At 39.5% G+C, this 15,840-nt stretch overlaps 1 protein-coding gene across 5 annotated transcripts in view; it reads right to left on the reverse strand.

Moving 5' to 3' along the window:
* TMTC1 (transmembrane O-mannosyltransferase targeting cadherins 1) overlaps nucleotides 1-15,840 on the reverse strand; it is a 260,735-nt gene that overhangs the window by 134,572 nt on the left and 110,323 nt on the right. For all 5 annotated transcript variants that reach the window (XM_049694189.1, XM_033430160.2, XM_049694188.1 and 2 more), the window contains 2 exons: nucleotides 7,934-8,015; nucleotides 6,682-6,785 (listed from right to left, as the gene is read on the reverse strand). In XM_049694189.1, coding sequence (XP_049550146.1) covers nucleotides 6,682-6,785; nucleotides 7,934-8,015 — 186 coding nt within the window. The remainder of the gene's footprint in view (nucleotides 1-6,681; nucleotides 6,786-7,933; nucleotides 8,016-15,840) is intronic.

The raw sequence follows: 15,840 nt of genomic DNA on the forward strand, positions 1-15,840 counted from the left end.
GTGAGCCACAACTACTGAGCCTGCGCTCTAGAGCCCGTGAGCCACAACTACTGAGACTGCGTGCCTCAACTACTGAAGCCCACGCGCCCAGAGCCCGTGCTCCGCAACAAAGAGAAGCCACAGCAATGAGAAGCTCTCACACCACAATGAAGAGTAGCCCCCACTCACCACAACTAGAGAAAGCCCGTGTGCAACAATGAAAACCCAACGCAGCCAAAAATCAAATAAAAAAAAAAAAATCCTGTGTGTACTTTATTTATACTTACAGCACATCTCAGTTCAGACTAGCCGGTAGCCTCATGTGGTTCGTGGCTCTTGTAGTGGACACCACAGATCTAGACAATCACTCTGGCCCTCAGCCCCACCCTCCACCTCCCCCAACATGCAACTGTTCTTGGTTTAATCTTTAATTTGGGATTCCTACTCAAAACCCACCCACAACACTTGGCTCTAGCCCCTTTCTACATTTAAATCCAATTTCAAAATTTTCCAATCTCAAATTTCCAAAATCGCTAACCTGTTTTGTTTTGGTTTTTGTCTGTTTTAGTACATGGTTTTTGTCTCCATTCACTCCCTTCTACCTCTGGTGAAAACTTCTAGCTCTTGTTTCTACAGAAATTCCACAAGGGATGGGAGGGATTTGGACATATGAGGGCAAAATTTTCCAACTTGCTTGTTGAGAAAAAGTTGTGCAATCGAAATACAACACTTCTTCTGTTCTTCAACTTCTTTTTTGGGTTTTAATTAATTTATTTTATTTTATTTATTTTCGGCTGCGTTAGGTCTTCGTTGCTGTGCACAGGCTTTCTCTAGTTGTGGCGGGCAGGGGCTACTCTTTGTTGCGGTGCCCAGTCTTCTCATTGCAGTGGCTTCTCTTGTTGCAGAGCACGGGCTCTAGGCACACAGGCTTCAGTAGTTGTGGCCCATGGGCTCTAGAGCGCAGGCTGAGTAGTTGTGGCTCATGGGCTTAGTTGCTTCATGGCGTGTGGGATGTTCCTGGACCCAAACCCGTGTCCCAGGGTTCGAACCCATGTCCCCTGCATTGGCAGGCAGATTCTTAGCCACTGTACTACCAGGGAAGCCCTGTTCTTCAACTTCTAATGACACTTTTCTCCTCAAGTCAAAAGCAGAAACATGTATCATTCAATGTCATGTCATTCAGTTGATCCACACAAATCTCAATTACAGATTTAAAAAGTTATTGATCTGGGCTTCCCTGGTGGCGCAGTGGTTGAGAGTCCGCCTGCCAATGCAGGGAACACGGGTTCGTGCCCCGGTCTGGGAAGATCCCACATGCTGCAGAGCAGCTGGGCCCGTGAGCCATGGCCGCTGAGCCTGCGCGTCCGGAGCCTGTGCTCCGCAACGGGAGAGGCCACAACAGTGAGAGGCCCGCGTACCACAAAAAAAAAAAAAAAAAAAAGTTATTGATCAGTCCCATAGAATTACTGACAGTTAATACAATCTGAATGTTTGGAATAAAATGGAAAGGTAGAATATTAAGGGCTTGTTGCCAGCGTATCCTGAATAATGATGACCCCCTCCCCCAATTCTGTATGGATCTATCTTGTTGATTGGACATGCCCAATGGACAAAAATTAAAAGCCAAATTATAAACGGCCTCCGAAATGCTGTTAACATAAACTGTATCAAAGTACAATTTAAAAAATATTAAAACATAACCCTGTACAAATACACAGTGAAGACTAAAAGTTTACATAACTTATTAATAAGGGAATCAGACATTTGACAAAGCCAATTTAGAAGAGAATTTGAGTTAGGCAAAACCCTCTTAGATATAACAGCAAAAGCATAAGTAACAACAACCAAAAAACAGATAAATTGGATTTCATCAAAATTAAAAACTTTTGTGCCTCAAAGATCACCATCAAGAAAGTGAAATAACCCACAGAAAGGTAAAAAAAAAGTTCATAAATCATATATCTAGAATATATAAATATCATATGTAGAATGTATAAAGAACTATTATAACTCAATAATAAAAAGACAAATAACCCAGTTAAAAACTGGACAAAGGATCTGAACAGACAGTTCTCCAAAGAAGATATAGAAATGGCTAATATATATATATAAAGATGCTCAACATCATTAGTCACCAGGGAAATGCAAATCAAAACCACAATAAGATGCCATTTCACACCCACTTGTATGGCTATAATTAAAACATCAACAACAAAAAGACTGTCAAAAAGACAAGCGTTGAAGAGGATGTGGAGAAACTGGAGCCCTCACAGACTGTTGGTAGAAATGTAAAATGGTAAAACCGCTTTGGTAAACAGTCTGGCAGTTCCTCAAAAAGTTAAATATAGGGGACTTCCCTGGTGGCACAGTGGTTGGGAATCCGCCTGCCAATGCAGGGGACAAGGGTTCGATTCCTGGTCCAGGAAGATCCCACATGCTTTGGAACAACTAAGCCCATGCGCCACAACTACTGAGTCCACGTGCCACAGCTAGTGAAGCACACGTACCTAGAGCCCATGCTCTGCAACAAGAGAAGCCCCTGCTCGCTGCAACTGGAGAAAGCCCTCGCGCAGCAATGAAGACCCAATGCAGCCAAAAAAATAAAACAAAATAAAATAAATAAACATCCTTGTGCTAAAAAAAAAAAAGTCAAATATAGAGTTAACATATGAGCTGGCAATTCCACTCCTTGGTACATATGCAAGAGAAATCAAAACATACATTCAAACAAAAACTTGTACATGAATGTTCATAGCAGCATTATACGTAATAGCCAAAACATTCCATTACATGGAAACAACCCAAACGTCCATCAACAGATAAAGGGTAAAATAAAAAGTGATGTACCTATAAAATGGCATACTACTGCAGAATAAAAAAGAAATAAATATTAATATATGTATGCTATGACACGATGAATCTTGAACACAGTTTACTAAGTAAAAGAAGCCAGTCACTAAAGATCACACATCATATGATTCCATTGATATAACATATCCAAAAGAAGTAATTCTATAGAGATAAAAAGTAGGTCAATGGTTGTCTAAGGCTGGGGGACTGGGGTGAAATAGGGAACAGCTGCTAATGGATATGAGGTTTCTTTTTGGGGAGGTGTTCTAAATTTGATTGTGATGATAGCTGCATGGCTCTGTGAATATACTAAAAATCATTAAATTGTACACGTTAAACAGATGAATTGTATGCATTTAAATTATATCTCAAGCTGTTATTAAATATAAATATAAATTGAATATATATAAGAAACATATAAGTATATATGTGTCGATATATACAAACTAAATTTGAAAAACAAGTTTTCATGGTTCATGAAAAAATAAAAAGGAATGAGGCTGGTGAATTAGATACAAATTTGCCCAATGTCTTGCAAGGCAATAAAACTAACATTTGAAATTTTATTTTCTACTTGAGAGAAAAGAAATAATCACATCTGTCAGATTTCTATACATAAAATTCTAAGTTGACAGAGTTGTAAAATACAGTAAGTGTGAATAATAAGTCAACCAAAGTTGTATTCCTCTAGGTTTGTTAGACAATGTTCTACATTACAGTGAATGCCACGGTCATGTTTTTTCTTATTCTCATGTCTGAGATAATTTTTCTTAACAAAGGTTTCTCATGAGCATACCACAACAATTTTGCATGTGTTTTGTTAGGCAGAAAATGGCGGAGTATTTCCTCTTAGCTAAACACATGGGAATGGATCACCTAAAAGAGAAGGAATCTCAGAACTAAAATCACAAGAAGTCATGTGAAACAAACCAAAAACCAAAGAGTTGACCGAGCAACTTTTAAAAGCTATTAGGATATCTTTTAAAACTACATGTAATTAATAACTATAACAATTATTAAGAGAAGAGAAAGCTAGTTGGAAAACTCTCACCTGATAATAAAGTTATTATACCTACTTTAAAAGAAGATACCCTTGCAAGATAGAAGCAAAGATGCTATAAAAGTTGTTCAGTTTACAAATCCAGTAAAAGATGTGAAGCAATAACGAGATCAATTGACATAGCTGACTGACAAACCTTTGACTGGTAAAGACAGATTCACAGAGCCAGCCAAATCATAGCTAAACTGTACAGCTGATGAGAAGAAAAAAAAAAAAAAAGGCAGCAGAATTGGAAACAGACTAAGGTAATCCAGTTTAAGAATCATCATTATACCAGAGGTCAAACAATTATGCAAGAAGACTAGAAACTTTACTCAGGAAAGGAATTAAAGACAATGTTCTGGATGCTTAAAAGAGTCAATTATAATGCAGCTATCTTAGAGGAATGTGAAAGGCCACTTACAGCAACTGTCACTGAAATGTCCCAGGGTGTCTATGTATTATAAGGATGAAACACAAAAACAGAAAGATACGTGTTTTTTTTTTTTTTTTTTACAAGTGGGAGAATATAAAGATGTTAGGATATTCTGTTCTATTACTTTATATTGATTGAATTGCCTGAGAATAGTCATTCAGATGGATTCACAGACAGAAAGTCCTGGATGAAATGTGTATCAGACCCCTCAGAAAAAATACGTAAAAACCTTGGAAGTGAAAAGTAGAACATGGTGAATGACCGGCCCAAGATCCTAATTCTGCCAGAGGTTCCACCAAAGAATTTTTTTTTGACCACCAGCAGGAATAAAAATGCAATCTGACCCCCCTGGCAGCTAAGATCGTATAGACAGAAGGGCAGTGAGCCAGAGACCAAAGGCACCTTGTCCTGACACCAAGGACAGTGGGGTAGGCACGTGTTTGCTGATGACAGAGATAAGAATGAAATGACTGGTTGGTGAGTTGAGAGCAATACGTTCTTGTTCTCATCCATCTGTTGCTTTGAGCAGCTTGGCGTTTGGAGACTGGTACGCTCGGGGAATGGGCTGCATCTAACTATAAAGACAAGAATGAATGCTCAAATTCAGCAGACAAGAAAGGTTGGAGGGAGACCAACCGAGGGCCAAGGGAAATGGAGCCAAAAGCCAGACCAGGATCTGGCAAAGCTGTTTTTTTCGCTTAAAGGCAGAAAATAGCTATTGAAGGAGCTGCAGAACCTGAAACAATTTCTCAATGAGCTAAAAATATCCAGACAAGGAGTCCTGGAGATGTTGAAAGCCAGTGAGAGAAACCTAAAAGGACAAGTAGATTGCAATATTAACAAAAAGCTGGCTACAGATGTCAAGCTTAATGAATGGACTAATTAAACAATATTTTGAAAAATATAAGACATAAACAACAATTTATAAGTCTCTAGACTATCACAAAGGGATAAGCCAACACTGGAGGCTGTATACCATATGGTTTCTGAAGCATATTCAAGATTTTTTAACACAAATAGATGTTGCAAGTAATGCAAACAACTGTGACATAACATTTATTAGAAAAATGGGTCAAACAAATTGGAAGTATCCTTTTTGAATGGAAAATAGTCTTTAGAAAGGCAGAAAACACTGAGAACAAAAAAGAAGACCATACAATGAAAAAAGAGTAGAAATTTATCAATTAAAACATATAAAGTAAATGAATGAAATAAAGCAAGCCTGGCTTTATAAAAACAAAATCCAACAATCTCCCATCCCTAAGAGATACAAGTAAGCTGAAATATAAATGTGCTGTTGGTCAAGGTTTCAGATTTATTATGTCTTTGCAAACACAGAAAAGGGAAGGTCACTATTACAAAAATGATATTAGACATTAAAAAGAACATAAAACTATGAAAATTTAAGAACAGTACACCTTAATGTATAAACACTATAGAATAATATATCCTGAAGAAACGTTATGAAAACTGTCAAATATAATTATATCTGAAAGTGTCAGAAGTACATCACAGCAGATTGGGTAAGGAATTAAAACCCTCTCAATGAACAAGATCCATTGGTCAACGTCACTTCTTGATCCACTATCCTAAATCTCTTAAGGACAAATGGTAAGATATAATTGACTGTATCTTAGCAAAAATTGTTGTTCGTTTCTGTTCACCACTTTCAACTTCCCTGCTGATTTTAACCTTACAAGTAGTTATAATGTCCAATCAACCTCTACACACCTCTCAGTGCATTGTCCTGTAACATTTGCCATATGAGCCACTCAGAAGCTTTTTTTTTTTTTTTTTTTTGGCTGCATTGGGTCTTCATTGCTGCGCATGGGCTTTCTCTAGTTGCGGCGAGCAGGAGATACTCTTCGTTACAGTGCGTGGGCTTCTTGTTGCAGAGCACGGGCTCTAGGCACGCGGGCTTCAGCAGTTGTGGCACGAGGGCTCAGTAGTTGTGGCTCACGGGCTCTAGAGTGCAGCCTCAGTAGTTGTGGCGCACAGGCTTAGCTGCTCTGTGGCATGTGGGATCTTCCCGGATCAGGGCTCAAACCCGTGTCCCCTGCATTGGCAGGCAGATTCTTAACCACTGTGCCACCAGGGAAGTCCCTCAATAGATATTTATTATTGATAAGTGCTAACAAAATGCTTGTTGAGTAAACAAATATATACTAATATGAGAACAATACCAATAATATTGACAAAACAGCACCATTTGTTGAAAAGAATTCCAAACATCTAAACAGTAGTTTCTTTTCTCCACATGCCCTGAATAGAACACAACCTTTCTTTCCTTAAAATGCAAAGACAACATATCGTTTAAGATTATTTAAAACAACCAGATAAATACCAAGTAAACTTAAAAAAATGTATTTCTACTGACCTTGTAAGAATGTAAGGTGAAAATGAAGCTGGATTATCCTGCTCTGAAAAGAGGGGCATAGATCCTCCCATTATCCACAGACGGAAGTACAGAACAACAATAACCTTCAGAGAAAAGAAGATTTGGTAAGAAAATCATTGATTGTCAAGAGTAAGTCCCACCTTTCTGGAGGATACTTTCAGATGCTTTACAAATATTTTGATCTACAAACACTTTTCCTAGCGAACATTTCTGTAAAATCCTTACATTGAAGATGAGTAGGAAAGTAATTGGGTAGAGGGAAGAGTAAACAATGAAGGTGAGGATGGAAAGGCAAGCAAATCTTAATAACAGTCATCAGTTTCAAGCACTTATTAGCTGTTATCCATTGTTATCCACTAAAGGCTTTCCATCCACCTGAGGCCTCCCAATTTGCCCAGAATCCCACAGCTAGTAAATTACAAGATCCAGGAGTTGCACCCATGTCATTGGTCTCCAATGCCCAGGTTATTAACCATCCCTCTCACAGAGCCCCATGAAAGTTAACTTAAACTCTAATAGATGATACTTCTGTGTCCTGAATAAATACATTTGGAAGTGCTCCAACTCTCAAATGCTCTGGAGCAGACCACTCATGCAAGAGTTATTTCAACAACCCCAAGAAACACCTTTTGTGTCTACTCAGTGGAATTTTATCACTGAATGGTGCTATCCTGTTGCAAAGATGCATAAGAAAACCAGAGGCCAGAGACACTTCTGTGGCGATAAGTTCTGTTTATAGAAGAATGCACCCACACAGACCTTCTAGATGTCATTCTCATTTCAATAGGACCAATTATGTTGTTTCTGATAAAGTCAGAGGGAAATCTTTGCTTCAATAAAAGGTAAAGATTAATTTTGGGAGGTAGTTAAGCCTGGACTTTTTCCCATGAATATCACTGGCTTACTTCATGAATGCTTTTTATATAAGTGCAGCACTAGATAACCGATACAGCCAGGTTTGTGTTGCAGAGACAACACAGCATCAGCACCTTGAAAACGGCACAAAAAGTATTATAGTTAATACTGCTGGTGTCATTGAGTTCACATATCCCTAGAATGCTTCCATACATACATTCCAAGGCTTTGTAACATTTATAGCGTGTAAATTCTTTGATCGTAAGATCATATTGTCAGACGCTACTGCTGACTCAAACAATCTGGATCATGTCTCTGAGTCAAATTAAAGTGAAATATTTCTTATCAGATATTTCAAAAGCATATATGTACTTACATAACTTATGACCAAAATGGCCCTTTTTAAGAATGGCCTCATGGTAAGCAAGAAATTTCTATTGCGGCTTGCTGTCAGATACCTGAAACAGGAAAGAAAAAAACATCTTAAATAAGTGTCAGAGTCTACCACAAATAATGTTTTCCTTTCAAAAGAAGGCTGGAAAGGTTCATAGCTAAGAGCATGGCTTCTGGAACCAGACCAAATGGGTTTCAATCCCTCAGCTCTGCTGCCTACTGTCTGGATGATCTTGGGCAAGTTTTCTAACATCTCTGCACATCTTTCTCACTTATAAAAGAGTGGAAAGTAATAGTATCTACTTCACAGGAAAGTTGTGAAGAATAAATGCGATAATACATGGAACACAACCTAACTGTAAACTAGCTAGCTATAAATATTACTATCCCATCTAATCCCAAATAACCCAGGTATTCTGGCAACTATATGATTACACTAGTCACAGGGATGATCTTAAACAAAATAAGATTTAATTTGCCTACTGAATGTAATTTGAGAGGGATAATGTCTTCCACCCACAAACTAGCTCACAAATGTCTTACCCCTAAAAAAAAAGGATGCTAAGATTTTATGAGGTTAAGTAATTTATCCAAGGTAACAAAGTTATTAAGCATTGGTGGTCAAACAGAGCTCACCCATATGCAGTGGATAATTTCCTCATCTGCCTATGACCTTTGGAACCAGACTAGGTTACAAGAATGTCACTTCTAGAGGGGCAGCAACTTGTGTGGACCCTGCATCTCCCACAGTTCACCCACTTGTACTCATCCACATAGAAGACATGTGATTGGCTGGTTTTAATAAAGACGATGAAAGGGAAGCAAGAGGAGATTGTCAACAAACTTCAGGAAACCCTAAAGTCCTTTTCACCTACAGGCAAATTTCTGTACAAAGTGTAGGGAAAAAAGTCAAACTGAACCACATAATCCAGCAAACATTTCCCACTTCATCCTTGTTTCCCCTGCCTTTTTTCATTTTTTTCTTTTACTTTTTTTAGTCTAATTTTTCCTCAAAGGAATCCTCCTCCAGAAACTCTTAAAATCTGCATTTGAATGTGGTATCTTCACACAGCAAGGATGTTCTATAAGGAGAGAGATCCTTTTGAAGACCTGAGTGGGTTAGCAGCTCACAAAGAAATGTCTAACTTGACTGCTTACAAAATACATGTGGTTCCTGTTTTGTTACAGCTAAGTGCATCCAAGTGGCACCGTAAGGAGGAGACAGTGTCACTAAGGGGCAAGTCCCTTCCTTCTAGCTTCCCTTTTCTTCTTCCAAAAAACAGTACACAGAGCCACCTCTTAGCAAGCTCTGGACTGGATCCACCACCAAGCATTACATTTAAATTCTTTCTTCTCTCAGCTCTCAAAAGAGAGCTTGGCAAGGAGTAAGGCCAGGAATACTGTCAGCTCTCAGGAGGCAGGTGCATCTTTTCTGTCCTGAAATGGGCTTGAGGGAGTTTACCGCTTCCTGAAACTGCACAGGAGATTTTGTGTATGTCTGCATCTGTGCATTTCTTTGAGGCAAAGTCCTTGACTTTGATCTCCAGTGTCAGCTAGGTCTGTGATTCCAAAAAGTTAAAGCACTGCTACGTGCATTTTCTCAGCTCCCCCTCTATCACCATCATTTTCAGGCCAACTCAACAAAGACCAACCCTGGACATTTCTGCTATTCCTTTACAGGATGTGGATAAGTGGCAGCAGGAAGGGAAAGGGAATGGCAGTGTGGGAAGGAAAAGGGTTGCAACATTTCTGAATGAAAAAGTCCTTCTTGGGTTGGTCTGCTTTTAGAAACTTCATTTCTCAGGTTCCCTCTGTTGCTTGTTTATTTTAACACACTGGAAAAATTAGAAGTGGTTTCCCTTATATAAAACAAACCACAGGGTTTCAGATGTTAAACTTAGGTAATTCATATTTTGTTTCACTGAAAGCTCACTGTGATGGTTATTTCAGAGACATTTATAAAGTGTCGCTTTGTTTGCAAATTCTTCCTCCTTGAGAAGTTCTATTTCCTCAAAAAGTTCAGTTAAAGGTGTCAGATAAGTTACTCTTTAAATGTAGCATCCCAAAGCAATGAAAGCCTAGAACGACACAGGGAGCAGCGGCTGAAAAAAATGACCTCCTTTCAAGATTTCAATTTCCAGTTGTTGACCAAATTTAAATGAGAAAATAAGCCAAAATGACATGGCCCCCCTTTTTTGGTAAGCACGAGGTCAGAGGCTGAGGTTACTAGCTCATACACGGAGCAGTCTAAGAGGTGAATTTTCTGCATCTTCTTCTCCTCCCCCTCCTACAATGAAATTGGACAGTAGAATTTTTTCCCCCTTAGTCCATGATGTCTGTGAATTAGAAACAACAAATAATAATAAAAATAGCAAATAATACGTATCAGATACAAACGTAAGTGATGTACTAATTTCTTTATAATTTCTTTGTAATTTCAACAATTCCTTGAGGAAAAACATTATAATTCCTTTTTTTTTTTTTTTTTTTTTTGCCGTACGCAGGCCTCTCACGGTTGTGGCCCTTCCCGTTGCGGAGCACAGGCTCTGGACGCGCAGGCTCAGCAGCCATGGCTCACGGGCCCAGCTGCTCCGCGGCATGTGGGATCTTCCCGGACCGGGGCACGAACCCGCGTCCCCTGCATCGGCAGGTGGACTCTCAACCACTGAGCCACCAGGGAAGCCTGTAATTCCTTTTTAATAGAGGAGGACACTGAAAAACTAGAAGTAATACTTAACCATATTATCAGATTATCTCAGCTACTCATTTCAATCACAAGTTAATATAGCTGAGCATGACTTAGAAACACAAGGATATGCAAATGCCAACACTGCTAATTTTCAACTTCAGTCAAATTCTCCATTGTTTTCCCTGCGAAGCCAGAGAACATGCCAACAACAAAACCAAACCACTGAGGAAACCACTAGAATGGGAAGCAAGGGTCCAGGGTTCTATTCTTGTGCTTCAAACTAATTTGTTGCATAACTTGGTAGAAATCTACAGGAGCTCCATTTCCTTGCTATATCAATGACAGTTAGACTCAGTGGTTTCAGGGTCCCTCTCAGGTTCAAAATATTATGATCCTTGGATGTTCTGACCAACTGATGACATCAAAGATGACAAATAAAGAAAAACATAGAAAAACCTACTGACATTTTAAAAAAGGAATGCCAAGCAATTAGGGTGAAGCAAATACTAGTTGATCCCTCACTTTTAAGTAGACCCTTGAAATTTGCTGATGCACATGAAAAAAATATTTTAACATTAGCTTGGGGTATCGGCATTACCCAATTCTGCATTTTTAACGATTTCTGATTTTAGGCAAATAAAAGCAAGATCAAGATTATCCAAAATGAATTTCCTAACCTGTGCACCTCACACCCCAAGTTTTCTGACCCCAAATTTTCTAACTACTAACACCCACCTCCTCAGTTGATCATGTTCAAATACTCAGAGCTAATTGGGACTTCTCACTGAAGTTACCCTCCATAGATACTCGGTCCTCAAATGCCATTGAGAGGTTGGTCTTAGGTGAGACCAGGACAACCTGCCACCCGAAGTTGTAAGCAGCTTTTTTCAGGAAAGAACTCTCTGCAGTAGGTCCCTTTTGTCTTGTCACTTTAGCAAAGCTATATTTTAACTAACTTCTGGCCCAAACCTTTCAAATCTTTTGATCACACAACACTTTGCCTAACCTGTTGGTTCTTTCCTTAGATCAAAGAAATAGAAATGAAGAATAAGTAATGAACAGATGACCAGATCTCTTCCCTAGCTTTCCCCTTCAGTAATCTCATAAACAAACTGTGTGAACAAGATAAGCATCTAAAAAAAGATCACAGGGGGCCCACAGGCCTGTGCACAGTGGGGGATGGCAATGACTCTGACCCCCTATTTCAATGATTAACTGAGATTACTTCCCCTTTTTCCCTTTAAAAACTTTCAGGGCCACGCAGAACATTCAGAGACAGTTTTGGGACACAAGTCCGCCTTTCCCCCAGATAACCAGCTTTCTGATAAAAGGAACTTTTCTGTCTCTACCAGCGCTTGTCTCTGGTATCCGAGATCTGAATTCGGTAACAAAGTCACCAACCCCATAATCTTTTTTTTTTTTTAATTTATTTATTTTTATTTTTGGCTGCGTTGGGTCTTTGTTGCTGCGCGCGGGCTTTTCTCTAGTTGCTGCGAGCAGGGGCTACTCTTCATTGCGGTGCGCGGGCTTCTCATGGGGTGGCTTCTCTTGTTGCAGAGCACGGGCTCTAGGCACTCAGGCTTCAGTAGTTGTGGCTCGCGGGCTCTAGAGTGCAGGCTCAGTAGCTGTGGCGCACGGGCTTAGTTTCTCTGCCACATGTGGGATCTTCCCAGACCAGGGCTAGAACCTGTGTCCCCTGCATTGGCAGGCGGATTCTTAACCACTGCGCCACCAGGGAAGCCTCCAACCCCATAATCTTGAGGGTTAAATGAATGCTTATTATTTTAAGTCACTGAACTTTAACACAGAATTATTGTGTTAATAGCTAATTGATACATACAGCAAGATGATCAATAAATGTTTAGGGACCCTAACAGAATTTTAAAAAGATTTATCTGCCCCCACTCACCCTCTTTTCTTTATCTGTGTTTTCCTTACCCTCCAGTGCTAGACTGGGTACAAAATACGAACTCACTGCTTGGGGTTTGGACAGTGAGCTGAAGGATTCCTGGTGGATTAAATGAGAATACTATATTAGACTATCCAGCCCTTCTCAGAAACCTGATAATTTTTGCCTTAATAACAGCTCCAGTGGCAAATATCTCAGCTACAAGTTATTACTATTTAGTAATACACTAATAAACTGGGACTTCCCTGGTGGTCCAGTGGGTAAGACTCCGTGCTCCCAATGCAGGGGACCCAGGGTTCAATCCCTGGTTGGGGAATTATATCCCACATGCATGCCGCAACTAAGAGTCAACATGCCGCAACGAAGATTCTACATGCTGCAACTAAGACCTGTCGCAGCCAAAATAAATAATTTTTTAAAAATCAATATACTAATAAATTATAGAAAGCTATATACAAAATTCCTTCTAGAACACCTGTCATACTGATTTAATTTCTCCTGCTCTTTCAAGGTAGTAAAGAAAATTAACAAAGAGTCACATACTATGACCAAAGAAAGAAAGAAAGAAAAATAATTTGAATTCAGGGCTTTTTAGAGTAGGAGTTTAGAAATCCTGCTTCTCTTTGAAACAGAGAGAGAAAAGATCTCTCAGTTGACCAAAGTAGCAAAGACATAGCTCACATTAGAAAAGATGAAAAGATTAACAAAAACAACAAAAGAAATTTAAGTGTCTTCGGTTTCTCTCTTTGATTGCACTCTCCTTGAACCCATAAAGTGCCTCACCTAAATTGCAATAACCAGTGGCATTCTATAGAGGAGCAGAACTACTTTTGATGTCTTCTTTGATATTCAAATGCAGATTCCAAAGGGAAGGAGCTGTTTTAAGATAAAATGAATTTCTAAGTTCAATCTACTCAGAAACCCAAAGTGACTTTCAGTACCCCATTCTGTGGCTCTGGTAACATTTCTTCTTGAAAATTTAAACTCAGCTCAGCAGGTTACTTGCAAAGAAATATTTAGATTATCACACATAGAATAGTGGAAATAAAGACAGAGAAGGCAAAGGGGGATATGATTTCAGTTCTTTTAACCATTCTGAAAATCAGAGTTAGAAATGGAAGGGATCGGAACAGCTCAGGTAGTTTTACAGGTGAAAAGAAAAAGAGCCCCAAAATGTTATTTGACTTGCAAAAGGTCACGTTCCTTTAGTATCAAAGGTCAATGAGTTCAGGCTTCATTAATTTAGTCAGAGGGGCTAATTTATATTCCTGCTGCAATGAATTTAGTCGGAGGCACCAATTCTTATTCTTTCTATATGTAAACCAAAAATTCAGTTTTGGTGATTATCACTCTTGCTTGTCATTAAAGTAGCAGGCTAGTTTCAATTCATTAATAATAGGGGATACTTAATGCATTTAATATATGTCAGTCACTGTGCTAAGTGCTTTACCTTTTAAATCTCATTTAGTTCTCATACCAGCGCTGTGAGTCCATACTTGTCCCTACCTTGTTAATGAGGCTGAAGGAGGTACTCACTCAGGATCTCGAAGCTGGCAAGTGGCAGAGGTGAGACCCAAACCCAAATCCACAGCGCCCGCTACTCGATATAGCATAAAAGTAAAACGGAGTTGCTTTATTCAGTACACTTTCAACATGGATTATTTATTAAATGGCATTTCTGCTTGGTAACAACACAGTGACTTCTACTTAATTAAAAATGATAAAGTTCATCTTTATCGGTTAGTACCGATCTACAATAAAACCTATAATAAAAACTTTTCAAAGCAATGAATGGGCTGAGGCAGTGCACAATTCTTGAGGCATCTTTTAAGAGGTATCCATTTAAACGTTAATGTATGTAGTGATTGCTGCAGGTCGAAATGCAAACTCCATGTACAGTGGGTTGATTCAGAAATTCTAAATGAGAAGAGATGGCTACAAGGAGAAGGTAAACAGGATTAGGAGGGTGTGACTGCACCGTGATGTGATCAGCCAGTCCCACAGGGAGGAGCTGCAAGCAGAAACGGAGAGGGAGATAAGGATGCCCCAAGAGAGGGACAATGAAGCTGACACCTGAGGAAGAGGAGGGGTGAATTGGGCGAGGAGAAAACGTGAAAAACACATATACGGAGGCCTAGGATTGAGAGTTGGGAAGCAGGATGAGGAAGTGAGAGACGGTCATCTAGCTGCAGGATTTAATAGTGGCAGAAGGCTGAGCGGGGAGGCTGGAGAGGCAGGCTGGGGCCACGTTACCATGGTCCTTCACATCCCACTGTGGAGTCTGGGCTTTGTTCTGACGGTTGTGAGCAGTCAGTGAAGGGCTTGAGGCAGAGATGACCCAATCTGATTTCCAGAAGTGGGGCATTGGCACTGTATGACACTGGTACCGTGTCCACACTGAGGTCCATAACAGAGAGCAAAGGGCCCAAAAGTCCAAAGGGGAACATGGTGGACAGAACTTATTCTGGAATTTCCTGAGATATCAGATTTAGAAACAGATGGGAGGTTCTAGTCCAAGTAGGTGGAGAGACCTTTTCATAAGGATAAATAAGAAAAGCTTGTGTTGTTACGTCTCTTTAGCAGTATGATTTGGCTGTTAAGTTTCTTCTTAACATACTTTAATTTTATGTTAATTGGTCATTAATTTAGTGCATGTATAAAATCTTTATACTAACCAGAATATTTAATTTGCCATAATAGGAACGTATCACAAGAAGGTGCATATTACGTATTTGTCTGGCATTTTCTATGTCAAAGGGCTTTTCAATCCAGTCTAACATTTAATCCTCCAAAGATCCACATGAGGTGGCCAGACAGACAGCACTGGCCTCATCTTGCAGATCCAGACCTGGTGAGCAGTGAATCCAAACCAGAATTGACTTTTCTGATACCCGACTGCATGCCTTTTCACTGTCTCGTCTCCAACGATGCTGAAAGACAGCACTTGCAATGGGTTTTCCCTTATGCCCATCAGTCCAAACTTGTACACCAGAGTCTCTAAGAAACCCATGGAAATGAAATCACTGCTACTTGCAATACATATTTGTGCAGATACACAAGTAAACTTTTGCACTAAGAAAGAGATTAGAAACAGACAAACTATCATCACACCTTCTGATTTTATCCCCTTTATTGGGATAAGTGGGCTGAGAAATTCAAGTACAACTAAGCTAGTGAAAAAGAGTATTTGATATTGGATTGTCCTGGTAAACTGAAGAAACACACATTCTGTTAACAATAATAGTAGTGAAAGTTTTTTGGGCCCCTGGCACAGTTCTTATGTGTATAATCC

This window comes from Orcinus orca, chromosome 11 (genome assembly GCF_937001465.1).
Source record: "Orcinus orca chromosome 11, mOrcOrc1.1, whole genome shotgun sequence".
Classification (NCBI taxonomy): Eukaryota; Metazoa; Chordata; class Mammalia; order Artiodactyla; family Delphinidae; genus Orcinus; species Orcinus orca.